The following is a 27344-nucleotide window of genomic DNA, read 5'->3' on the forward strand; positions in this document are numbered from 1 at the left end:
TTGAAAAAATTGTTTTTTTTTAAAGTTATAAGATTTTTTATTTCTAAAATGGCTGGTGTCGGCTAACTTCAGGGTCATCTACAATTGCTAATAAATTCCTAAAAGAAATATACTTAAAAAAATAAATATTTTTTTTTCTAAACGTTTCGTTTGAGTATCTTGGACTAATTAGCCTACTAAAATAAACCTTGTAGCAACAAAAAGGGTTAATCGAGACTTCGATCCGATTAGATTATAAAGCCAGGCGGATCCACTTTAATTAAAACATTATCAGTCTGCTTCCGCTCTCAATGATACGTTTTATTACCAATAGAAAAACTTTACTGTTTAAAAAAAAACATACATTTAAATTACAAATTATACTGAGTAAACTAAAAAACTGCGAATCAACATCAAGTCATTTTTGTTTAAAATAATTAAAAATATTGTTGCATTGGTTTTTTAAAAATAATAAAATCCATAAAATTAACAGTTCCTGAAGATTCATATTTCCATTTGGTTTTCATTTTTTGATGCTACGGTAGTAATTAGTCGCGGCTTTAATAACACATCTCCTTGTTTATTATTTTCTAAAGTACAGCCTTCCAAGGATATTTCTGTAACATTCATCAAGAGATTTACGCTGCCACTTTTCCCTTCCGCACTTGTAAGATATTTTTGGGTTTCTAAACGAATGCCGTACTCTATAAAACCCGATAAATAGCAATCTGTGAGGCGTACCCGCGCTTCATCCTGCAGCTAAAATTAGATTTATTTAATTAGTAAATAAAATAAATTGACAGATGTATTAAAAAAAAAATTAAAAATTAAAGTCATACTTGAATGCCTTCCATGCATTTTTCAAATTTACATTCTTTCAAAGTAATATCTCCGGCGGCATGAACAACGACTGCTGTTCCAAGATTTACAAATACTGTATTCTCAACAATAAGTTTACTATTAGGCAACACAACGATTCCTAGTTTCATCACACTTTGATTAGATGCAAATATTTTACAACCAGTCAATTTGACGAGGCCTTTCCTAACTAAAATTCCCACTTGAAGCTCGCCAAGATCAACAGTAACATTATCTAAGAGTACCTTAAAATAAAAATTTATTCATTAAGTCATCAGGCTTTTAATATACAGTCCGCGTCACTTGGATAGCCTCACCTATTTTTTTCAATATCTGATTCTTAATCAAAATTTTTTCTTCCTTCCGCAAATCGTAAAAGTAATAGTTACTAGACTGATTCAAAAAAATCGACTAATTTTTTTTTTCTTCATTATATCGAAAATATTGTTGGAAATGAGGAAAAAAAAATACTGTGGAAGTTTGAACTCTTAATATTAATATTAACAGCTGCCGCATCGCAATTTTCTATTTCCCGTTTAAATAACATGGGAAAATTTATTTTTTAAGCTTTGGAATTTTGTAGCTCACGGTGGGATCAATACTTTTGAATTTTCAAGACAGATTCTTATGGGAAATTTGACGCTCTACAAAAAAGGTCTCTTGTAATTTTTCGATATTTTTATTTCTTCAAAAGTTATTAGAAGTTAAAGTTAGATTGACGATAAATTTTTACATTTTTTTAATTTTTTGACGCAACCATCAACTTTATCCGAAAATTTTAGAGGACATTTTTTGTAGAGCATTTTATTTCCTACAACTTATCTCCTAGAAAGTTTTCGATATTTCTCATAAGTCGTAAGTTATTCGCAATTAACTGAAAATTTAATATAATTAATTTTAAACAACAAAATTTAGATTATTTAAGAAAATTTTCAGTTAATTGCAAATAACATACGACTTATGAGAAATATCGAAAGTTGTCTCTAAGATAAGTTGTAGGAAATAAAATGCTCTACAAAAAATGTCCTCTAAAATTTTCCGATAAAGTTGACGGTTGCGTCAAAAAATTTTAAAAATGGAAAAATTTATTGTCAATCTAATTTTAACTTCGAATTACTTTTGAAGAAATAAAAATATCAAAAAATTATAAGAGACCTTTTTTGTAGAGCGTCAAATTTCCCATAAGAATATGTCTTGAACATTCAAAAGTATTGGTCCCACCGTGAGCTACAAAATTCCAAACTTTAAAAAATAAATTTTCCCATGTTATTTAAACGGGAAATAGAAAATTGCGATGCGGCAGTTGTTAATATTAATATTAAGAGCTCAAACTTTCACAGTACTTTTTTTTCGTCATTTTCAACAATATTTTCGATATAATGAAGGAAAAGAAAATTAGTGGTTTTTTTCGATACACCCTAAGTTACATCCATCAGGCCCTGAATTAAATTTCGTTTTCATCTGAAAAAATTACTCGTAGCCATTTATCTATCCAAGTCATATGTTCTTTTACAAATAAAAATCGTGGTGAAATGTGTTTTTGATTCAAAGCCGATTTTCTTTTTAAATTTCATTCTCTTTAGATGCTTTGCCCGTCTTATCACTCTTGTTACAGTTGAAATGGATGCTGTTGTTCCAACTTCTGCTGCTATTTGCCTCACAGTCTTAATGGAATTAGATGCCGCGCGAATTATCATTCGACGTTCCCTTGGCGTTGTTGCGAATTTCGTTCGACCTTTATAATTTTTTCCGTAGTTTTCATTGTTTTTCACGAAATTATTAATAACTTTAGCACTTCTATTCACTCTTCTAACGATTTCACGATAAGATAAATTTTGATCAAGTAAAAAATTGATTTTAATAATTTTTTCAATACTTAACATTTTATTGGGCGCCATTTTATATAGAAACCAATTTTGGTGTTTTAAATCGATTTTAATTTATTCACTACGCTATAAAATTACAACATAATAATACGAAAATGAATCGTATTAGTTCCTTTGCGCAATAAATTTGACTGAGGTTATCCATGTGACGAACTGCCGACCAGTGGCATGCCTCCCTCACGATATCCTCGCTTTGTTTCTCGAACACTAACAACATATCTTGTTCTGTCTTAAATAAGTAATATATAATATACAGCTAACTTTATACATCAGCGAGTAAAGAATCAGTTATTGAAAAAATAAGTGAGGCTATCCAAGTGACGCGGACTGTACAAAAGATAAATTAAAATAAAAAAGTTTAAGAAAATTAATAATTAAATACCTCTTCTCCAGAAAAATCTAATAATGATGAACTACATGAGTTTTCTTTGGCACAAATAATAGTATTTTCATAATTGCCAATACCTTTGATGGACCCTCCATTCTCCAAACCTCCAGCTCCAGCAATAAAATGTTCTCCTTCCCCGATAAATATTTTATCATTTGTCTCAGAAGCATCCAATGCTTCTTGCATGTATCCCGTAATTCTAAATAGGAAGCGTAATTAATTTAAAATATTTTCATGGTACCAGTATCTAAATTTTAAGTTTCAGTGTCTCTACAGCCAGTCAACACAAGCTAATTTCAGTCCAATGCCGCGAATAAATATTAGCAAACGCCTAAGTCGTGAATGCCTTCAGTCAACGGGCAAAACTAATTGGTGTTTCGTCTCTTGGGAAGAAACAAATGTTTCTGTCTGCTGACTGAAAGCATTCGTAATTTCAATTCTGATACTTGTCATTTGTTCAATAATAATTTTAGGTCATTAATTTTATTTGCGTAAATGACAATTTGGATTTAGTGATCGAGTTTTATAAAAATTGGCATAAATAATAAATAGTATTTATAGTTTCTGCTTAATTATAAACGAGCAACCTGCAGTCACGACGTGACTGTCCAACTATCACTACTAAATTTATAAAATACGCAGAAAAAAAGAATTTCTTGCCACGAAAAATTTTAATTTGCACCAAGAAATTTTATGCATTATAAATTAAATACAAAAATTGTCTTGGAGCGAGAAAAGATTTTTCTCACCTCCGGGCGGAAAGTGCAACTTTCGTCCCGCTGTGCAAAACGAAGTTGCCGCTTTCCGCCTCCGTCGAGGAGAAAAATAGTATACACTCCTCGGGAAGTAAATAAGAAAGCTACAGATCACATGTTTGTTGACCTCGGCTTCGCCTCGGCCAACAATTACATGCGATCTGAGACATTTCTTACTTTACTTCCCTAGGTGTGTAATATACTATTTTTGGTCAAGAAATAATTCCTTGCACCCAGTAATTTTTTATAGTTTCAAATAAATTTTTGTTTTCAATCCACAATGCAAAAAATTTATTGGGGTAAAAATATTCTTTAGGCGAGTAAAGATTTTTTGTGTCAATGAATCCTTTTTTTTTCTATGTACACTTTTTTAGCTTTGAGAAGCTTCCTAAAACCAAACGGGAGCATAAAAATCTGTCATTTTGGAATAAGTAACGCAATATAAATAATATAGCTATATATTCAGTGACATTCAGTCATATTTAGTGACAGAATAATTAAGGTATTAATTTATTTAAAGAAAATAAATACGATCGTCTTTTTTCCCGCGTAATTTAAATGTAATTCGAATGATATAGATAAATCTATTTATCTCAATACTTGGCAATTAAAAAGAGTTTAAACTGAAAAGGCACAAATTCAAGTCAAGACCTATCTAATGATACCAATTTCAATAACATTAACTAATTCTATCATATAGATATGGCGGAAACAAAATTTTCCTTACACGGAAAGAAAATTATAGCAGCGGTTCCCATAATTTTGTGAAATTTTTTCCTATACCAACATAGGAATTACGACCATAAATTATGGGAGCGGTTCCTATAATTATAGGAATGTTTCCCAAAATTATAGGAATAGTTCCTATAATTATGGGAATGATACCCATAACACTATAGGAATGGTTCCTATAATTATAGGAATGGTTCCTATAATTTATAGGAATACTTTCTATAATATTATGAGAATCATTCCTACAATTTATGGGAATGGTTCCTATAAATTATAGGAACCATTCCCATAAATTATAGGAACCATTCCCATAATATTATGGGAATGGTTCCTATAATAGTATGGGAACTATTCCCATAATATTATGGGAATGATTCCCATAATGCAATTGGAATGGTTCGTATACCATTATGGGAATCATTCCCATAATATTATGGGAATAGTTCCCATACTATTATAGGAACCATTCCTATAATATTATGGGAATGGTTCCCATATTATCATGAAAAAATTAATTTAAAGAAGTGTGGTAATCACTTCTACAATACACAGAAATATTATTAAACATAAAAACAAAAATTCAAAAATTGAAAAAAAAAAAATCGTATTTGGCAAAAAAACATCAAAATTTTTAACAAGAATTTTTTGTCAGCACAAAACATTCAAGAAAATTCAAATTTTGGGAAATTTCTACACTATTGTGCAAAAAAAGAATTTTATGATATTATAGGGATGGTTCCCATAACATTATGGGAATAGTTCCCATAATATTATGGGAACCATTCCCATAATGATATGAGAACTATTCTCATACTATTATGGGGATGGTTCCCATAATATATGGGAACCATTCCTATAGTAGTATAGGTACTATTCCCATACCATTATGGGAACCATTCCCATAACGCATAGGAAAACTTCCCATAATTTTCTTTCCGTGTAGTCTCTTAATAATATAGATTACAAATCACAAAGAAATAATTTCAAAATTCCGATATTTCAAAAAAGTTTTTCACGTTTTTCTTTAATTCAAAAATTTTATTCATACCATTAAGATATTCAAAGTTTTGATTATATTTTCATCGTCAATAATTAAATCTGATGATTAAATCGTGCGAGAAATAAAAAGTCAATAAAATAAATTAATGTGGCTTACTTTTGATTATTCGATGTTAAAAATATGTAAGTTAAAGTATTTTATAAGAAATTTCATGATTAAAATAAATTCAAAATACACTAGTCACAAAAATTGAGGGATATTAAAAAAAGTTCAAATATTCAAGTGATTTTCAACAGGTTTTACAGGATTCCGAAGTAATTTTAAGAAAACCATCGAAAAAATATTTCCAAAATTTTTGCTCGTCTTAAAAACGGTCTAGAGGTTTCAATAAATTTTTTCTATAATCATAATTGATTTTTATTACTCCGGAACCTTGCAAAATAAAAAAATTTCAAAGACCAGATCTGAAAACTAGACACTTGGTGCTGCAATTTCCTTTTTCTATTTTTGTTATAGAATTGTTTTCCTTCGAGTTACAGCCTGTTGAAATTCACTGAAAAATTTTGAATTTTTTTAATGTCTCTAATTTTGATGATTATTGAAAAATTTTTAAATTTTGAACTGTTGGAATTAATGATCCTGAAGTTAACAGACAATTAACAATTTTTTTATTTTTTTTTTCAAAAGTCAATTACAAGAAAAAAAACTAAAAAGATGCACATGTAGAAAATTAAAAAAACTATAGGTGCAATTTTTTTTTCCATTTTTTTTGTAGTTTGTTGTTTTTGAAAAAATCTAAAAATTATAAGACGTCGGCTAACTTCAGTATCATTGAAATTAAATTCCTGGATACTTTTCGAAATTCCCTGACATTTCCATGGTATTTCCCGGTCGCATCAAATTCCCTGATAATTCCCGGTTTGTGTCCGCCCTGGCTAATAGTTAAGGACACCATTGGTCTAGTACCTGAAGATCGAAACGTTCTTTGCTCAACGAAAATAAAAAATTCAACAGTAAAAAATCGGCTGGATGACTAGCTTTCTGAAATGTTTCGCATATGAATGCTGGTATGTCAGCCAAAAATCAGGCCACCTTCAATCTCCGGAACTTCTTCTTAAGCAGTCAAATTACATAACTTTTGTTCATTTTCGTTGCGCGAAAAACGTTCCGATCTTCAGTTACATATTGGTCTTAAATTAACTTATTTTTAACTGGCTGCTGACACAGAAACTTCTAGTTCTAACGCAGGTAATCCAGGTGACACAGGATGAAATGCGATTTCAGACTGCAGGTGATGTCAGCCAACTTCACACTGGTTTGAAATGGTTTCATTCCTTGTCCCTCGCGGTTTTGCGAATGCCGTAAAAATGCCGTAAATTTTCGGCATTTATACACATGCCGTAAATTTACCGTAATAATTTGGTAATAATATGGTTATATTGGCCAGTTTTTTTGCTGTACTTATACTGTAGAGTTACCAGATTATTATAGTAAAATTACTATAAAAATGCCGAACTTTTACCAAAAAAGTGCCGTAAAAAAACTATAAAAATGCCGAACTTTTACCGAAAAAATGCTATATAAATACCGCAATAATGCGATAATTTTATAATAATAAAATCGTATTTTTTTGGTATTTTACAGTAGATATCCTGCGATTTCGCCAGATTTATCCTGATATAATGAAAAATTGTAAAAAATTTGGTTTTATTTTATATTTGCTTCTGCGGTTAAAATCATCGAAAATGTGCAAAGTGTAAAATTTTATATTTTATTCTATTAGTTCACACATTTCTTATTGAAACAAAAGAATGTAAGTGAAAATAAGAATCCGGGAAAATTGAGGTTTTCAATTTTCTTAAGTTTGTTTGTATAGATATAAATACAATTAGTATCAACTTTGAATAAGCGATTTGGCATAATGGTTATTAGATCAGGCTCTAAACATTAGGACTCGGGATCGAGCCCACGAGTTGGCGGGTTTTTTTTTTTTTTTTTTTTCATGACAGTTATTGTACATATAACTTTATAATGTTATATATAATTATATATAATTAAATAAAATTTTATATAATTATATATAATTTTTGTTCCGGGTAGAACGGTTTGATGCTGCAAAAATGCCGAAAATATGCTGTATAATTACGGTTTTAATGCTGTTAAAATACCATATTTTTTCTGTTTTATTACCGTAAATATTCTGAATTTTTTTCGTAAATTTTTGGTAGTAATGAGGCAAAAAAACTGGCCAAAATAACTTGAATAATACCATATTTACGCAGTATTTATACAGTATAATTCCGGTATTATTTCGGTATTTCCAAAACCGCGAGGGGTCTTACAATTTGCTAATCAACTTTTTGTAATTAATTCAAAAATATAATAAAATTCTCACTTGATAAATGTATCTTTTGACAAAAAATTTTCAATTTTTTTCAAACACGTGATTGTATCCTCTAACGATCCTCCTTGCCATACCACAAAAGCCTCCAGTTTTTTGTCTCGACTTTTTCTTCTTTTAATTTGAATATTTGAAATGTTTGTGTCAGGATTCCTCTGCAGCACAGCCCTCATTGCAGGATTTTCCAGTACTTCCATTTCCGCTTTAATTTGTTGCATTCTAAAATGAAGTTTCATAAGTTGACAAGTTTTTCCTTCATCTACTAAGCACTTAGTATCTTCTTTTTCTTCATCATCTTCATCTTCATCGGAAATGTCTGCTTCTAATCTCGATATTTTATCAAAAATATCTTTAGCCTCCTTTATTAAAGTCCTTATTATATCAGCAGTTTCTTTATTTACATTATTGCGTTTAATATCAAAAAATAGTCGCAATCGAGTTTCTAAATGAAGCGTCACCCAGTCGACGTTGTCATCATCATCAAAATCCCAAGGCATCCATAGATAATTATAAAAAAATCTTAATTGGTCAATACAATGAGCGGTTCCTACAACATCCAGTGCATTGTTATCTTGATTTTTAGTTGGATACAATTCAATTAAAGGCACTTCGTATTTTTCTGGTAAATGAATTTCATCTTGGACTGCTATTATTTTTATTAAAACAGTCAGCTCTGAATAATTAACTTGCTCTGCTAATACGACAACAACAGTGGGATAATGAATCTGAAAATCTTGGCAAGTGAGTCGAGGAATTTTCCACAATGCTTGCCAGCCAACTGGTTCAATCACTAACTCAACGTGATAAGACCATTCTGATTTAATTCGAGATGCTGGAACTATTGTCTCGCGGCTTGATAATATTTCCGTAAATTCAACAGTACGTTCTTGTAAACTTTTGTCGAAAGTATAAACTTCCATTTTTTTTCTTCCTCTATTATTTGCTCCTAAAAAAAATATAAATTAATAAGCATGTATGTAAATTTTTATAATCTTTAAGTTAAAATGATCCTGAAATTGACAATCAACAACTTTAGGATTTTTTGTTTCAACGAATCGATTACAAAAAAAAAAAAACTAAAAATATGCATATAAAGAAAATTAAAAAAACTATAGGTGCAATTTTTTAAAATATTTTTTTTTTATAATTTATCGTTTATCAAAAATCCAAAAACTATTAGACGTCGGTTAATTTCAATGTCATAACTTTTTAAATGTAAAATAATAAATGATACTGAAGTTAGCAGACGTCTGACAATTTTTAAAATTTTTTAAAAACGATTAACTATAAAAAAAAAATATTTTGAAAAATTGCACTTATAGTTTATTAAATTTTCTACATGTGCATAAGGTAAATGTCCCAATACTGGAACGTCGAAGGGTATACGACTGATTTTTATCGTTTTAAAAATATTCAAATAGATTATAAACCAAAATAATTTATTACATCATATAGAATAGACATTTACCTATTCGAAAATAATCAAATTAGTTCATTTTTCTTAATTTTAATATAAAAAAAAATTTTTTTTTTTATGACACCCGAAAGACCCAATTCCGGAACGCTGAAATAGCCTGGTCCCAATACGGGAATTCGGTTGTCCTAATACCGGAACAGTAAATAAAATGAGTTATTTTTTGTATTTATTCATAGTGGAAATATTAACAATTATTGAATAATATTAATATAAAACGAGTGTGAATGTAGCAGACAACTTTGAAATTATAAATAAATAAGATGAATAATTAAAAAAATATTTATAAAAAAAGGACTGATAATTTCAAAATTTTTTGAATGCGCATTTTTTGAAATTTTGTTCCATTAATTATTTACTCGATTTATTAATAGTTTTAAATTTTTCTGATCTCTGCTATATCACACTCATAATGTAAAATGTATTAAAAATTTTTAAACGATTAAATATTCAATGAAAATAAATATTTTGAACTGAAGAATAGAAACAAAATAAATCGTTTGAAGTTATACTATAAAAATAATTAAAAAAAAAAACTAAACACAAAAATTTATTTTTTATGATTTAAATTAGAGTTTATCTATATTTAATACATTTTTTAAAACAATCATACATACTGCATTAAATATTAGGGCTCCAGTAATAATTAATATTGCACTTGATTTAGCCAGTTAATAAAACTCACCGTTAATATCTATCGATAACATTAATAACATTAATATGACTGGCTGTTCTGGTACTGGGCACGGGTTCATTTTGGTGTACCAATAGACGAACAGTAAAATTAATATAATAATACTATTTTTTTCATATTGTTAATTTGTTTTCTTGAATTTTATGTCATTCAAGATGCATATACAAAAAAAAAATTATTGAAAAGTAATTCTATACATTTTCTATAAGCTTAAGACCATTGACTGATTTCTTAGCAAAACCATTAAGAGACATGAAAAAGTCATGAATCCGAGACTATTGCTATAATTGACATTTTTTTTTTCATATTTCGGATATATTCTAAAATCTATTTTATATCTTATTTTGTAACTAAAAGATGAAGGTTTTAAATAAAGAAAGTTTTATTCAATTTCATCGCGTACGAGTTAAAATAAAATATAATGATTATCAAATCGTTCCGGTATTGGGTCTTGTTCCAGTATTGGGACATTTACCTTATTTTTAATTTTTTTTTTTTGTAATTTATTGTTGAAAAAAAATTCAAAAATTTGTAATTATCTGCGACCTTCAGAATCGTAAATAATGAATGATACTGAAGTTACCCGACATCTAATAATTTTTGGATTTTTTTTAAATGATAAATTTATAAAAAGAAAATATATGAAAAAATTGCACCTATAGTTTTTTGAATTTCCTAAATGTGCATATTTTTAGTTTTTTTTTTTTTTTTTTTTTAAATTAATTTGTGGAAAAAAAATCCGAAAATTGTAGATTGTCTGTCAATTTCAGGAGCATAATAATAAACTGATATATTTTAGGATAAACATAAACTTAATTTTAAATAAATACTTACAAGCCAAATGATTAAATCATGTAACGATTAATAAATTTGAATGTAAAAAAATCCAGCGAAGTAAATTTTGAATTTTCCTTGTATCCTTAGTATATTAGTGTATTTATCAAGATGTTGAAAATCGCACAGAGATGATCAGTTAAGGGTTAAAAATTCGTTAAAGTGGTCGTCAGCTGAGTCGAGATGACATGGTGGCTGCTAACTGTTTAAAACATCAAACGATTCAAATTTAAAAGGCACTATATATATATATTGTACATATATTTAGGTAAATGTGTACAGTATATAGATGTTGAATCTATAAATATAATACCACACTATTGGAGGTAAACATTCAATAACTAACCTCTCAGTACATGAACATAAAAATTATTTATTGTAAAATAAAATAAATCGTCATTAAAAAATATTGTGTTAAAAACGGTCCGTAAAATATTTAACACAGACTATTTGTGTTGAACTCTAACACTAAATTTGTATTAAAATTTAACACTGTTCAAATAATACGATAAGTAAAAATCAACATTTGAATGTCAGTAACACAAAAAAAAAATTATGTGTGAATGTACCTGACAATTAGGAATTTTAAAAATTTTGAAATAAATAAATGAAATATGATACTGAAGTTAGCAGACGTCTAATAATTTTTGGATTTTTTTTTAGACGATAAAAAATTAAAAAAAAATATTTGAAAAAATTGCGCCTGTAGTTTTTTAAATTTTCTACATGTGCATATTTTTATATTATTTTTTTGCAGTTGATTTATTGAAAAACGAAAATTCAAAAATTTTTAAATGTCTGCTAACTTCAGGATCATATATATTAATAACATATAGATATACCAGCAATGATAATTAAAACCCGGATTAAAATAAACTCGGTTTGAAAAACTGGCCCTTAATTTCAAAATTTTTTAAATGCGCATTTTTTAAAAATTTTATATGAATAATTATTTACTCTACTTATTAATAATTTGAAATTTGTCTGACGTCTGCTACATTCACGCTCATTTTTTCATGATCCTGAAATTAGCAGACAATTAACAATTTTCGAATTTTTGTTTCAACAAATCATTAAGAAAAAAAAATAAAAAATAAAAATATGCACTTGTAGAAAATTTAAAAAACTACAAGTGCAATTTTTTCAAATATTTTTTTTTTATAATTGATCGTTTAAAAAGAAATCCAAGAATTATTAATGATACTGAAATTAGCCGAGGTCTAATAATTTTTGGACTTTTTTTTAAACAATAAATTGTAAAAAAAAATTTTTTTGAAAAAATTGCACCTGTAGTTTTTTTAATTTTCTACATGTGCATATTTTTATATTATTTTTTTGCAGTTGATTTATTGAAAAACGAAAATTCAAAAATTTTTAAATGTCTGCTAACTTCAGGATCATATATATTAATAACATATAGATATACCAGCAATGATAATTGAAACCCGGATTAAAATAAACTCGGTTTGAAAAACTGGCCCTTAATTTCAAAATTTTTTAAATGCGCATTTTTTAAAAATTTTATTTGAATAATTATTTACTCTGCTTATTAATAATTTGAAATTTGTCTGACGTCTGCTACATTCACACTCATTTTTTCATGATCCTGAAATTAGCAGACAATTGACAATTTTCGGATTTTTGTTTCAACAAATCATTAAGAAAAAAAAAAAAAAAATTAAAAATATACACATGTAGAAAATTTAAAAAACTACAGGTGCAATTTTTTCAAATATTTTTTTTTTTATAATTTATCGTTTAAAAAGAAATCCAAAAATTATTAATGATACTGAAATTAGCCGACGTCTAATAATTTTTGGACTTTTTTTTAAACAATAAATTGTAAAAAAAAAATTTTTGAAAAAATTGCGCCTGTAGTTTTTTAAATTTTCTACATGTGCATATTTTTATTTTATTTTTTCGCGATTTATTTGTTGAAATACGAAAATTCAAAAATTTTTAAATGTCTGCTAACTTCAGGATCATGAATTATCATGATCCTGAAGTTAGCAGACAATTAGTAATTTTCGGATTTTTTTTTTAACAAATCAATTACAAAAAAACGAAAACTAAAAATATGCATATGTAGAAAATTTAAAAAACTATAAGTGCAATTTTTTCAAATATTTTTTTTTTTACAATTTATTGTTTAAAAAAAATCCAAAAATTATTAGACGTCGGCTAACTTCAGTATCATTAATAATTCTTGGATTTCTTTTTAAACGATAAACTATAAAAAAAAAATATTTGAAAAAATTGCACCTGTAGTTTGTCTACTTTTTGACTAGTATGATAAACATTCCAGCTTTTGGTAAATTTTAAATTTAATACATTTTGATAATTAAAATTTTAAAGTTAAATTGACATCCATAAAATGTCGATTTCCCTTTCATTTTTCTAATAATTTTTCCGTAGCTGTCGATTGAGTTTTCAAAATAATTTTAGTGTTAATTTTAAAGTAATAATCAATAAATGTTGATAAATTTAATTTTTTGTACAGAAAACAAAGATTTCTTGATACAAAAAATTTTTACTCGCCCCAAAGAAATTTTTTTTTGCCCCAATAATTTTTTTTTTGCATTATGAATTGAAAACAAAAATGTTCGCATGGCACGAAAAAATTATCGTGGGTCAAGAAAAAATTTTTTGAGACGAGAAAAAAAATCTTGCGCCAAGAAATTTTTTCTAAGTCGAAGAAAATTTTAATCTTCAATTCATTGTGCAAAATATTTCTTGCGCCAAAAAGTCATTTTTTTCTGTGTCATTGGTAACACTTCTGAAGTGTAAAATAGTAGATCGATTTTAAATTTTTAGGTAACCCAGTGAGATGTGTTGATTTAACACAAAAAATTTAACACGGACCGTTTTAACACAAATATACAATATTTTTTACTGTACACATACGACTTACAGCTGATTCTATTAATTTTAATTTTATAAATTTAGAAAACAATTTCCCTGATTAATCAACTGAATTCGATCGAATTAAACAGAATTGAATTTTTAATTCTATATAATTCAGATAAATTCTGTTAATTCGGTACCTAACTTAAAAAAGAATTCTGTTTAATTCAGCAGGAAAACCAGAATTTATTCAAATTGAAACGAATTTAAATAATTCTATTCGGTTTAATTCGAAAATAATTCTCAAATTTTTGGTACTGACTCCGAATTAAACTGAATAAAAACAGATTCCAAGTTTTTAAATCGGTTTTATTCTGTTTAATTCAAAAATAATCCTTGAATTCTTTTAAATTCTGTCTTACCGAATTAAACAGAATTGAAATTTTCAATTGTTAATTTTGTTTTGCAGAATTCGAAAGAATTGAGCAGAATTAAAATTTTTAATTCGGTCTAATTCAGTTCTTTAATCAGAGTTACCTGTTCAAATTAACCGCTGTATCATAAAAAAATACTTTTTCAAAAATTTATCAATAAATACTTGATAGGAATATGGAGCCAGAATATAATTTTGAATCAAATAATTTGAATCAATCTTTCAATGAAATTATAGGACATATAGAAGACATATTAATCGGTAAATATACTTGAGCATTTAATTGCAGTTTTCTTTTACCATAAAATAAAATTAATTGATGGTTTATTAGAGCCCAAGTTTCAAGAAACTCAACAACATTTTTTAGAAAAATATTGGAAAGAATTCGATTCCGAAGAAGAAAATAAATTAATTTATATGAATATATTTGAAGAATATGTAAGTATGAAAAAGTATGTTTCTGAATTAAAAATTCAAATGTGTTCTTTTTTTCAGCATAAAACAATTGAAAATTACATAGAAACTAATTTAAAGAAAATAATACCTGAATTTTCAATGGAATCGTTACTAAAATACTTGAGGTAAAAAAAAAAAATTATGTTCTTTAAAAAAATAAAATATTTAAATTTTTTATTTTCATCAGTGATTATAGTTCAGAATTAGAGGGCGAAGTTTTCGAAATTCTCTATGCCTTGACAGATTTTTTGGCATTTAAGGAAATGGTTTTGGATTATAAAGCCGTAAGTATAATTATCACTAAAGTTACACCTTACAAAATAAAAAATAATTAAGCTTATTTTGTACTTAGGTAAAAGAAGGAAAGATTCAAGATCTGAGTACCGGTATTATAATCACACCAATCAATCATTGAATTCAAGTCATTAGAAAATTGTAAGGAACATTAGACTAATTTTTTTATACTTATTTATTTTAATATATAAATAGGCTAGCTGTCAAAAGCTATTAGACTTTGGAAGTCCCACAAATTTTTTCTGGCCAAGTTCTGGTCTCTGGTGATGGCGTCGCTTATAAAGTATACATGATAAGTTATGATATTTCACAGTCACAAATATGTAATTTAAACAAAAAATTGAATATAAACGTATTCAGAATGATCAAATTTATCTGTTGGCTGTCAAATAATTACCACGATATTAATAATAAACTTGCATAATTTTAATATACTTTTTTATGTATTTTTAACCCTTCGTTCGTCTCGCTATGAGCGCTGCGCCGCAATTTTTATTAAAAGATTATTTAAAACGAAAAAAAAATTCCTACACAGAAAAAGAAATTAACTTGGTTCAAGTAAATTATTTTCTTCAAAATATCATGATTGTTTCAAAACATCTAAACTTCTTAATTCAACACAAATAAACTTCATTGAAAATAATTTGTAGGAAATAAAATTGTCTATAAAAAAGATTCTATGACATTTTTTGATAAGTCTGATAGTTTTGCTAGGAAAGTAAAAAGATCTGGAAATTTATTATAGATTTGACTACCAGCTCCAATAACTTTCGAATGGATGGTGTTATCAAAAAATGATAAGAGACCTTTTTTGTAGAGCGTTAAATTTTCTACAAGAATAGGATATGGACTTATTTATATGAGGTGCGAATGCTGAGCAAGAAAAATTAAAAAATAAAAAAGTTTTTTTCCCATGTTATTTAAATGGGAAATGGAAAATTAGAAATAGGCACCTCTAAATATTAATATTAAGAGCTCCGCTTTTAACAGGCTTCTTTTTTCACCTTCCCTCAAGTTGTCAGCCTATTTTTTTGTTGAAAAAAAAAAGTCACGTCAAAATGGCTCACCCTAATATATATATGTATTAGGGTGTTTTATTTCGGAGCCAAATTTTTTGTTTTTGAGTGCGTGTGGAAAAACCCATTGTTCAACACAAAAAAAAATTTTCGTGCAAGAAAAAAAATTCCATGTCGATTACAGACCTAGCTCATTGAAAAATTCGATTTTCCCATTTAAATAACATGGGAAAATTTTTTTTTTTAGCTTTAAGTATTTTTAACCTCGTTAACAAATCAATCGATCAAGTAGACTTATACATTTTTTTGTAGGAAATTGAACGCTCTACAAAAAAGGTTTCTTATCATTTTTCGATAAATCCATCGATTTAAAAGTTATTAGATCTCGAAGTCAAGTTGATGATCTTTTTACTTTTCCGGTGAAACTATCAGACTTATCACAAAATTTTATAAAGTCTTTTTTGTTGACAATTTTATTCTCTACAAATTATTATCAGTAAAGTTTTTTCAAATTCCGCATTGTTTTCTAGTTATTTTCATTTCAATGTCGAGCTTTGGAAATCGATCAGAACCACTTTTTTAAGAGCCCAAAATTAAAATGAAAACAATGCGGAATTTGAAAAAACTTTGCTGATAATAATTTGTAGAGAATAAAATTGTTGACAAAAAAGATTACATAACATTTTGTGATGAGTCTGATAGTTTCACCGGAAAAGTAAAACGTTCTCCAACTTTACTTCGAGCTCTAATAACTTTGAAACAGATGGATTTATCAAAAAATGATAAGAAACCTTTTTTGTAGAGCGTTCAATTTCCTACAAAAATATGTATTAGTCTCTTTGATCTATTGATTTATTAACGAAGTTAAAAATACTTAAAGCTAAAAAAAAAAATTTTCCCATGTTATTTAAATGGGAAAATCGAATTTTTCAATGCGCTAGGTCTGTAATCGACATAGAATTTTTTTTCATGCGCGAAAATTTTTGTGTTGAACTACGGTTTTTTCCACAAGCACTTAAAAACAAAAAATCTGGCTCCGAAATGAAGCACCCTAATATGTATATATATGTATGTAGTGAGAAGTTCAAAGATTTTGATAATGCAGCAACTAAGTGTTGCTAACTAATCAATAGACATTGTTAAAACTATCTACCATCAGCAATACTTTCGAAGCTTACAATAACATAACCACACTTTTTTTTCGGTGTAATATCTAAATAAGGGGATTTTTATGGTTTTTTCTTTTTTTTTGAACCATTTCAAATTATAATATAAATGTTATAATGATAATTCAATGATTATTTATCAGCAGCCGTTTTGGAGTCCATGAATAAAGCCATAATGGTGATAAGAATAACCTTGATGATAGAGACCGACTTCACACTGTGAAGAATCAAAAATAATTATAAGACTCATACTATGAAATTCCTCAGAATTTACTAAATCCGACTCTATAAGATTCGTATCTATAGAATACTATTTTCTGTAACAGTTTTGATCACCTGGTAAGCATAGATTTCCAGATACAGGCATGAAATTTTGTTTGCATTTACACTGATAATCAATACAAGCTGAATTGGGAACGAAGCATTGGCTATCTCTCCAGCAATAACCTTTTAAAAGTGGCGAACATGTTGATCTATTAATTGAAATATTGTTTACATTGCATCGACATTTCTTGTCTGGATAACATTTAATATGCCATGGATCACCACAATCTAAATCTTCATTGCATTTATACATGTAATCAACTGAAATGATTATAAAACATTAATTTTTCTTATGGTTCATAAAGTGATTTTCGCGTTTAGAATCCTTTGTTCTAATTATTTCAGGTCAACTCTAGTCAAATAATTACTTACTTGGTTTGCACTGACTTGCTGATACAGACTGAAAGTTATGTTTGCATTGACATTTATTTTCAATACAGATAGACGAATTGAATCGACATTCCGCATTGTTCAAACAATATTCACCTAAAAAAGGGACACATTCGTACTCGTTTAATGCATAGTAATTTTTTCGACAAACACAGGTATTATTGTTTGAACAAACGGAATTTTTTATGCCTACGTCACAATCATTATCCTTGTGACATGTTCTACCAAGCGAAACTATAAAAAAAATCCAAATTTCAAATATTAATTTCTGAATAAATAATACTATAGCTGATAGTAAAAAGTTATATTTACTATGGTCACATTGATATTTGGTTCTCATGATAAATTTCTGGGAACATTGGCATTTATTATTGATACAAACAGTATTATATGAAATACATTCATTGTCTGAGTCACAATATTCATCTATAAGTGCTATACATTTATCATCACCGAGAGCAACGTAATTTGGTTGACAAACACATTTTTGATATGTGGAACATTTTGCATATTTAATGCCTACACAATCATCATCTTTGGAACATGATTTATTAAAATGTCCTATAATCAATTTTTATGTAATTTAACATCAAATAATCCCGCATGAAAAAACTTTATATGTGAAAACATATATGATAAAATATATGAATATTATAATGTGATATATTGTACAATATATAAAATAATATTTATATTTTTGCCGTATTAATATATGATAATATATTGAAAAAAAATATATTGCTAGAATATATTATCAATATATTTATCAATATATGACTTTTTATGTATGTTTTACATATATATTTTAATATATCTTTTTTATATTGACATATTATATTGGAGGTAGTATATTAATTAATATATAGTATTTTTTATATTTTTTATATATGTTTTCCAATATATTGCAAAATATATGGTTTCCAATATATTGTAAAATATATGGCACTTTTTTTACTTTTCTTATGTTATTGCCAGTAAATATAAGGTCAATGAAAAGAAGGAGAAAAAATAATAAATTTGACTTTTTTTTGTGGAATTGTGTAGAAATTGAAAAAGTATATTGAAAAAATAAAATTTTCAATATATTGCGAAAAATATAAGTTTTAATATACTGGAAAAATATAATTCCAATATACTGCGAACCATATATTTAATCATATAAATTCTTTCATATATAATCAATTATATAGAGACCATATACCACTAATTATATGAGTCAAAATATATGGATATATATATCAAGTTTATTATATTATACTTATAAATTATATATATATACCATCCATATATGACAAGAATATATTGAGCATTATATGAGATAATATATATAGAAAAATACAAAACATTACATACAAGTAAATATATTATGATACATATATAATCCAATATATGTAAAAAACATATATTTTTCAATATAGATATTTTTGCCGCTATATATTTATCACATATTCACCATATATTTTTTTATATACTTTTAACAATATATAGCTTTTCCATGCGGGATGACAGCTCTTTAAAGCTACGAATGTTTTTACCTGTTTTTGGTATACATTCATTATTAGATCGAGGTACGTAATCAGAATCACATTGACATTTAATGTCGTTGCATATTGAATTGGCGGGCGCGCATTGTTGGTTTTTTTTACAATATTCATCTAATAGTGGTGCACAAGCCGTTGCATTCAGCATATCATAGTTGTCTTTACACACACAGTCATTGTTTACGCATTTCGAACCCAGTATTTCTTTGCAATCTTCATCTATCATGCAGAACCTTCCGATAAAATCTAAATTATCGATCAAACATTAATCATTTTTAATGATCAATTAAAAAATATTGACTTAAATTAAAATAAAAATCACATCATCAGATTCGATAAATGTATCAACTTACTTGATGTACATACGTTGTTAGGAAATTCTATAAAACCATCGTCACACACACATTTATTATTTAAACAAAAAGAATTGAGAGTTGCACATTGTCGGTTTTCTGAACAATAACCGCCTAGCAATGGTCTACATGCTGTCATATTATATTCTGCATAGTTTGACATGCATTCACACTTTTTTCTCACAGAGCATTCACTATATAGTATATCAATACAATCATTACTATCTTCACAGCCCATACCTAATCGAGCTAAAATTTCATCAAAAAATAATAGTTATGATTACTTTATTCTATCAAAAGTGATTTCTTATCTACCATATTGTTAATTTTCTTATTAAGATTTTTATTCAGACAGTATAATTTCCGAGTGGAACTACTCATCTATCATTAATTATTTATTCACGAATAATACTCAGTTTTCAACTTGCATAATTCACATAAATTTGTCCATCGCCTCACATAATGTGGTTTGCATTGACATTTATTCATGGTGCAAATTGAATTAATAGCTATACACTCTTCATCTTCAAGACAATGATGTGACAGCACCGGTGTACAGACTTTTTCGCTGAATTTAATATGATTTTCATCGCAAACACATACATTGCCAGCTGAACATCTTGCATTTAGGATCTGATTGCAATCATTATTACTTTTGCAAAATCCATCGAGGTAAACTATAATTAATCGAAATCAAAAAGATATGAATGTGACAGAAAATCAAGATTAACTTTCTTAGATTGTTGACTGCTATCAGATATAATAATTATGAACTATTATGGTAAATTTAATTGACACAATTCCATGTTTAAAATAAAAAAAAATTCTTGGTAATGGAAAAGTTTCTCTTCGGTGATTGCGATACTTACGAGGAATACATTTAGAAGAGTTGTACACAAACGTAGGTTCACATTGGCACATATTATCCATACACAGAGAATGATCCATTGTACATGGAAATTTACTGGAACAGGGAATCTTAGTAAAAGATGCACACGTTATCTGATCTTTTGCAAAATGATCTTTATCACAAGTGCATTGATTCAAAGTGCAAATAGAATGTGGTATCCATCGACTACATTCTTCATCCTTTGAACAAGGCATGTCCAAATGGACTGAAATTCCAATGTATGTATATAAATGAACTTTCTTATTGAGTATGTATAAAGAACAAAAGTACCCTCGCGGTTTTGGAAATACCGAAATAATACCGGAATTATACGGTATAAATACTGCATAAATATGGTATTATTCAAGTTATTTTGGCCAGTTTTTTTGCCGCATTACTACCAAAAGTTTACGAAAAAAATTCAGAATATTTGCGGTAATAAAACAGAAAAAATACGGTATTTTAACAGCATTAAAACCGTAATTATACAGCATATTTTCGGCATTTTTGCAGCATTCAACCGTTCTACCCGGAACAAAAATTATATATAATTATATAAAATTTTATTTAATTATATATAATTATATATAACATTATAAAGTTATATGTACAATAACTGTCATGAAAAAAAAAAAAAAAAAAATCCGCCAACTCGTGGGCTCGATCCCGAGTTCTAATGATTTAAAGTCTGATCTATTAACCATTATGCCAAATCGCTTATTCGAAAATTGATACTAATTGTATTTATATCTATACAAACAAACTTAAGAAAATTGAAAACCTCAATTTTCCCGGATTCTTATTTTCACTTACATTCTTTTGTTTCAATAAGAAATGTGTGAACTAATAGAATAAAATATAAAATTTTACACTTTGCACATTTTCGATGATTTTAACCGCAGAAGCAAATATAAAATAAAACCAAATTTTTTACAATTTTTCATTATATCAGGATAAATCTGGCAAAATCGCAGGATATCTACGGTATAATTACCAAAAAAATATGATTTTGTTATTATAAAATTATCGCATTATCGCGGTATTTATATAGCATTTTTTCGGTAAAAGTTCGGCATTTTTATAGTTTTTTTACGGCATTCGCAAAACCGCGAGGGTATTTTCATTTTATGATTATATTTTCTTTCTACGGTAGCGGTGACATTCACGGCCACTTTAAGACCAGTTTTGGACACGTGAAAAATTTATATAAATTAGTTTGTAATAGACAAATGACGTAATTAATTTTCTAAATGTATGCAAGGATACTTTCATCACATTATTATAATGAATATTTTATTTTATACTTGTTCGTTAATTAAAATAAAGTATTAAATGTCTAAAAATGGACCAGTGACCACAAATGGTACCTCTACCCTACATTATTTACCTGGCATGCATTGATTATTCGATTGAGAAACGTAGAAATCCATACATTGACATTTGTTATCAACACAAGTAGAATTTGGAGGTAGACAATCATTTGTTGTCCAGCAAAACCCACCTATAAGTGGTGCACAATGATGCTGATTTACAGCAAAAGTATTCGCTGAGCAGCTACAGACTTTGTGCTCCGAACATTTCGCAAACCTAACTCGTTCACAACTTTCATCGGTATCACAGGCTGCACCCAACGTATCTTTGTTAATGTGAACAGTTAAAGTTGATAATGAACTCAGTATGTGTATCGTATTAGTTTCATTTGAAATAAATTTAAAGACACTTACTAAGTATGCAATGGTTATTAAATTTTCGGTAATTGACGTCGCATTGACATTCATTGTCAATACAAACAGCGTTATGGGTCGCACATAATTCATTTTTCCAACAAAATCCACCTAATACTGGTGCACAGGTTGTTTCATTTACTTCAATATTATTGGTCCTGCATATACACTTATTTCCTTTTGAACATTTTGAATGCAGTATTTCACCACAATGTTCGTCCCATGTACAAAATTTTCCTAATCCCACTGAATTACAAAAACATTAATAAAAGTAGTATTAATCATGTTATTTGTGATGACTGCACCCGAGTCGAAATTTAAAACGTATCTCAAACGTCTCAGGCGTTCAAAGTGGAGCTTAAGCGTCTCAGGCGTTTAAAACGTAAATTTAGATGTTTCAGGCGTTAAGAGTGTGTTTAAAACTTTTCAATAATTTTTTAATTCCGATTAAAATTAAAAAGGTCATTTACTGGGTACCCGGGAAAAAATGATCAGACCTGATCAGACACGAACAGGCATGAGTCTTCAGGCCTGATCAGACATGAAAAATTGACATGCCTGACCAGGCCTGATCAGGCATGTTCAGGTCTGATCAGGTATGTTCATGTCTGTTCATGCCCATCCGGGTAAAAAAATTATATATAAAAAATGGCCCTATATAATTATATATAATTATGTTTAACTATATTCAATTATACATGCATATAATTATTGCTATAAAAATAAAAAAAATAAAAAATTCGGGCGTGTGCAGGATTTGAACCGTGGACCTTGCGCTCGAAAGTGTAACTCGCTACCCACTGACCTAAGAGATTTAGTTGAAAAGTAGGTTTCGTATGAACTTCAAGTAATAAAAATCTTATACGTGATAGATTCTTGGTCAACAAAATTTTAGATCTATGAGCAGACATGAACAGCCATGAACAGACATGAACATATATGACCAGGCATGGACAGGTATGATCAGGCATGATCAGACCTGACTGTATTTAACGCTTCAGACATGAACAGACATGACCAGGCATGGACAGGTCTGATCATTTTTTCCCGGGTATAAGGTAAATTTTTTTTTTTTCCATTTTCCGTCAAGTTATGACCTCTAGGATCTTTTTATGATATTTCGGGCCAATATGTGATATATGGGGCATAATGGACCACTCGAAAAAAAATTAGGAAAACGGTTGACCCTAAAGGCCATCCCTGCAACTTCCCGCTTATTCCATACTTAAGCGCTCAAAATTGCACTTATTACATTTTTGAGCTGAATCACGCTTGCAACGTCTGGGATGCTTGACATACGCTTCAAAGCCTAAGACGCTTGAGATACGTTTTAAATTTCGACTCGGGTGTGTGTTAAGTTAGATTATAAATTTGACTACCTTTTTCGATGCATTTAAATGAATTCGGTTCAGTTTGGTTGCAAATATCTTTTGGATCACAGCACGGACGCGGAAGATTTGGATCACACTAATTAATAGACGATAATTCAAAATCCATATTTATTTCGTATCAATATGAAAAAAAAAAAATACTTACATGACTATTTCTCATAACACAATCATCATTCATTAAATGCCATGAATGATTCTCAACTGCCACAATTAGAGACAATATTCCACTTAATATTAACAACATTTTGACGGACTTTTCTCTGGAATCAAATTTTTAGTAAATCATAAGATTCACCGGTTATTCGTCACTTTTTTTCAGAGGTCTATAAAATTTTATTGTTGGTGAATTAATGAAACTATCAATTAAATCAAAGTACTAACTGGCTTAATTACTTTATATTATCAGCCACGATAACTAATGACTGTATTCATTATTATACGTATTGAATTTTTAAAAACAAAGTTCCCCGCATGAAAAAAAACTTATACTCTGAAATTATATCAGATAATATAATATTTATTATATTATAGTATAATTTAGAATATAAATAATTATATATTTAAAAATAACGACTTTTTTGCCGTTTTCAATATAAAATTTTATATTTTAAAAGTATATCAATATAATATATAATTTTATATTTTGGCATATATTATCATTATAAAAACTCCATATAATATTAGATTATATAAAAAAAATATATGTCATTATATAGTATCAATTTATAGGTTTATATATATTATGATTTTATAATTCAAATTATATTATTAACAGTATAATATAATATATAATGCTCGTATATAAGCTTGTATATATTAAAAGATATACATGACACTTTTGTGCTTCGAAAAATTTTCAGTTCCATGAATGCTCTTTCGGTATCCTCTAAAACTTATTTTATTTTGAGTAATTATTTTTTTATATTAAAAATTAATCATATAAATGAAAATTTATAGTCATAACGACTCTCTCTACAAACTTCCTTTCAAGTTCGATCTACATACTTAATTTACTCGAATAAAATATATTCTCATTGATACTCACAATCATCGTCAAACTGAAAGTCTTTATTTTTCATATTTTATTTTATATTTTTAGATATATAATGTATTATATAATACAATATACAATACAATATCTTGAGATTTTCCAACGTCAATTATATAAAAAAATATATTTAACAATATAATATTTAATATATAAAAAAATATATTCTATTATATATCATTCCAATATATGTAAATTTATAATGAATTTTATAAGTTAAAAATTATATTTTATAATTATATTACATATTATGAAAATATGTATATATTTTTTTATAATTTAAATTATAAATCAAAGTATAACTTTGAATTTATATAAATATTATATTTTATTATACATACATTTCTGCCGTTTTATAAAATTATATATTTACGGTATATTTTTTTATATATAATCAAAATATATGTCATTTTCATGCGGGTCTTCACATTGTGAATCTGTTCACTGTAATTAACTTTGTCTATTATCAGTAAAAAAAATATATCAGAATTAGGAACGACATGTAATGGAAGCAAGGCCATCACAAAATAATAAAAACTAAAAAAAAAATTTACGAATGATACACATAGAATTGTTAACTGTATAAGTATACCTTGAAAGCTGTATTTATCATTTAGTAATTCTTAGGACTACAAAGAAATCTGAAAACTGGTTGACCCTGCAGCCCCTGATTATAATAAAAGGTATTTGACAGGATTAAAAAAATTTATATCCTCATGAATGCTGTCCAATCCTAAAGATATGATTCAGAAAAATTCAACATGATTCAAATTTATTAATTCTGTTAAATACTATTTGATTCTAAAAATATGAATTAACAGGATTTGAAATTATTTAAACTGTTAAATACTGTCAAATGCTTGCAAATCCTAAAAATATGATTCATAATGATATAGACGACTCAAAATTTTGAATACTATTCAGTAATTTTTCATTACAGAAATAAGATGCAAAAAGATTTAAGATAATTGGAAATTCAAAACACTCTCAAATACTTTTTAACTTCCTGCTAAGAAAATTGGAAATTTTCAAAAATTCGGGAAGTTATTGGTTCGGTCCGATTTTCGAAAATCGAATTTCTAAGAGATCTTGACGTTTTGAGCTTCTACGAAGCTATTCTGACTAATTTCAAGATGATGTCCGAGTGTATGTATGTATGTATGTATGTGTGTATGTATGTGTTGAGACAATGTGAATTGTCATCTTCTCCCTCAGCCTTGCGGTTCCCATTTTTCCCCGTCTCGTTGCCGTCTGAAACCACCTAAAGCTAGTCATAGTGCCATGGTCACATGACTAGTTATCACTTCAACGCATAACCGTGAGGAGAAGTGGGGAGCGAGCCCAAAAACTCAGCCCTAAGACCCTACGGTTATTGAACTTCACTTCGATCCTGGATCAATTAGCAATAAGACGTATAATTCAATTTCACTGTCATATACTAGCAATTTATTTGCGACTTTGTTAATACGGATAACTACTTTGTAAATCGGGAAATTAACTTGTGTTATAGTTGTATTACTAGCAATTCTCTTGCGATATACTTTACTGTTCAAGTTTACTGATTATTATAAATAGAGTTAGTTCAATTAAATATTACTGTACGTCACCGGCGGTATACCCGCGATATAAAATTTATACTGTGCCACGAATCTGTCTATATTATATCCAGCATTTTCCTGTAAGTAATTTTGATTATTATAATTGGCAATAAACTTGCAAAGTATTCTGATTAATTCCTTTTATTCCATCTATCACTGTTCATCCTACTTATTTCTTATTTTACTGTTAAGATTATTAAATAGTCTGATAAAATAAATATTAATTAAGTTACAACTAGTAATTTGACCATTAACAAGAATATTCTATAATTTTATAAGCCGTGAGGTAAGTTGATAAGTTTTCTCATACGTTGCCGAGTTTGAATAAGTGCGGGTCTTTGCTTTGCAAGAACCCCAGCCCACTGCTCTGTCCAAGTAAAATAAAATTTGTTAGAGGCCAGCCTAAGCCAGGGTTCAACCCGCGAATTCTGGTGGCTGCTGGTAAAAATCGCGAAGCCGAAAAGCGATTTGTCTCAGTGTGTACGTACGTACGTACATACGTATGTAAATATCTGTAACTTTTGAACGGATGGACCGATTTCGATCGTCAAGGTGTCATTCGACGCGACTTGTCAATATCTTGAAGCTGTGAAAAATTGAGCGTGATTTTTTTTTTAGTTTTTTCGAAATTTCTCACAAACGACTCTATAAATCAATTTCATATACTTATAATTCTCTGACATTTCCAGGTTTGCCAGAAATGCGGCCGCCATGAATTTTTTCCATAAGAACCTTCCTTGGACTTCAACGTACATTTGAAAAAAAAAAAGACAGCCAGTGATCCAGACGTCCTCGAATATTGCACTTAGCAACACATTTAGTCATTCATTTTTATTTATAAAGATACATATAATCATGTAGTCTACTGTTAAAAAA

The 27344-nt window shown here is 28.0% G+C and overlaps 4 protein-coding genes across 10 annotated transcripts; 1 reads left to right on the plus strand and 3 right to left on the minus strand.

The window, feature by feature from the left end:
- Nucleotides 1-255: 255 nt before the first annotated feature.
- LOC130670360 (protein nessun dorma) lies at nucleotides 256-11495 on the minus strand. The gene is made up of 6 exons (XM_057473740.1): nucleotides 11348-11495; nucleotides 11002-11203; nucleotides 7994-8945; nucleotides 3106-3310; nucleotides 819-1082; nucleotides 256-738 (listed from the first exon to the last, which is right to left on the minus strand). Exons 3-6 carry the CDS (start codon nucleotides 8917-8919, stop codon nucleotides 484-486), a joined length of 1650 nt encoding a protein of 549 aa, XP_057329723.1. The 5' UTR covers nucleotides 8920-8945; nucleotides 11002-11203; nucleotides 11348-11495; the 3' UTR covers nucleotides 256-483.
- LOC130670363 (ADP-ribosylation factor-like protein 2-binding protein) lies at nucleotides 11188-27307 on the plus strand. Of its 7 annotated transcripts, none has more exons than XM_057473749.1 (6): nucleotides 11188-11327; nucleotides 14451-14539; nucleotides 14610-14716; nucleotides 14774-14859; nucleotides 14922-15018; nucleotides 15087-15470. In XM_057473749.1, the coding sequence occupies exons 2-6, from the start codon at nucleotides 14455-14457 to the stop codon at nucleotides 15147-15149; spliced, it is 438 nt and encodes a 145-aa protein (XP_057329732.1). In that variant the 5' UTR covers nucleotides 11188-11327; nucleotides 14451-14454; the 3' UTR covers nucleotides 15150-15470. The 7 variants fall into 7 exon arrangements, with proteins under 7 accessions (XP_057329732.1, XP_057329728.1, XP_057329733.1 ...); XM_057473745.1 differs by lacking the exon at nucleotides 11188-11327 and adding an exon at nucleotides 11329-11379 and having other exon boundaries at nucleotides 14315-14539; XM_057473750.1 differs by lacking the exon at nucleotides 11188-11327 and adding an exon at nucleotides 11355-11379.
- LOC130670362 (prion-like-(Q/N-rich) domain-bearing protein 25) lies at nucleotides 16741-20128 on the minus strand. Its single transcript, XM_057473743.1, has 6 exons — nucleotides 19819-20128; nucleotides 19460-19711; nucleotides 18237-18485; nucleotides 17907-18158; nucleotides 17547-17795; nucleotides 16741-17427 (listed from the first exon to the last, which is right to left on the minus strand). The coding sequence occupies exons 1-6, from the start codon at nucleotides 20054-20056 to the stop codon at nucleotides 17423-17425; spliced, it is 1245 nt and encodes a 414-aa protein (XP_057329726.1). The 5' UTR covers nucleotides 20057-20128; the 3' UTR covers nucleotides 16741-17422.
- Nucleotides 20187-20876, minus strand: LOC130670364 (uncharacterized). Its single transcript, XM_057473752.1, has 2 exons — nucleotides 20688-20876; nucleotides 20187-20495 (listed from the first exon to the last, which is right to left on the minus strand). Exons 1-2 carry the CDS (start codon nucleotides 20764-20766, stop codon nucleotides 20218-20220), a joined length of 357 nt encoding a protein of 118 aa, XP_057329735.1. The 5' UTR covers nucleotides 20767-20876; the 3' UTR covers nucleotides 20187-20217.
- Nucleotides 27308-27344: the final 37 nt, after the last annotated feature.

The sequence above is a fragment of the Microplitis mediator genome, chromosome 6 (genome assembly GCF_029852145.1).
Source record: "Microplitis mediator isolate UGA2020A chromosome 6, iyMicMedi2.1, whole genome shotgun sequence".
Lineage (NCBI taxonomy): Eukaryota > Metazoa > Arthropoda > Insecta > Hymenoptera > Braconidae > Microplitis > Microplitis mediator.

What these genes read in the sequence shown, in the direction of transcription:
- LOC130670364 (XM_057473752.1), bottom strand. Translation starts at nt 20,766, where the DNA reads ATGGATCATTCTCTGTGTATGGATAATATGTGCCAATGTGAACCTACG. An exon ending in CTCTTCTAAATGTATTCCTC is followed by an intron (nt 20,496 to 20,687) that starts GTAAGTATCGCA and finishes GATTAATTATAG; the next exon opens with TTTACCTCGATGGATTTTGC.
- LOC130670362 (XM_057473743.1), bottom strand. Translation starts at nt 20,056, where the DNA reads ATGGGCTGTGAAGATAGTAATGATTGTATTGATATACTATATAGTGAA. An exon ending in CAAATATCAATGTGACCATA is followed by an intron (nt 18,159 to 18,236) that starts GTAAATATAACT and finishes TTTTTTTTATAG; the next exon opens with TTTCGCTTGGTAGAACATGT. An exon ending in AGCAAGTCAGTGCAAACCAA is followed by an intron (nt 17,796 to 17,906) that starts GTAAGTAATTAT and finishes TAATCATTTCAG; the next exon opens with TTGATTACATGTATAAATGC.
- LOC130670363 (XM_057473749.1), top strand. Translation starts at nt 14,455, where the DNA reads ATGGAGCCAGAATATAATTTTGAATCAAATAATTTGAATCAATCTTTC. An exon ending in TGAATATATTTGAAGAATAT is followed by an intron (nt 14,717 to 14,773) that starts GTAAGTATGAAA and finishes TCTTTTTTTCAG; the next exon opens with CATAAAACAATTGAAAATTA. An exon ending in TGGTTTTGGATTATAAAGCC is followed by an intron (nt 15,019 to 15,086) that starts GTAAGTATAATT and finishes TTTTGTACTTAG; the next exon opens with GTAAAAGAAGGAAAGATTCA.
- LOC130670360 (XM_057473740.1), bottom strand. Translation starts at nt 8,919, where the DNA reads ATGGAAGTTTATACTTTCGACAAAAGTTTACAAGAACGTACTGTTGAA. An exon ending in TCAAAAGATACATTTATCAA is followed by an intron (nt 3,311 to 7,993) that starts GTGAGAATTTTA and finishes CTTCCTATTTAG; the next exon opens with AATTACGGGATACATGCAAG. An exon ending in TAGATTTTTCTGGAGAAGAG is followed by an intron (nt 1,083 to 3,105) that starts GTATTTAATTAT and finishes TTTTATTTTAAG; the next exon opens with GTACTCTTAGATAATGTTAC.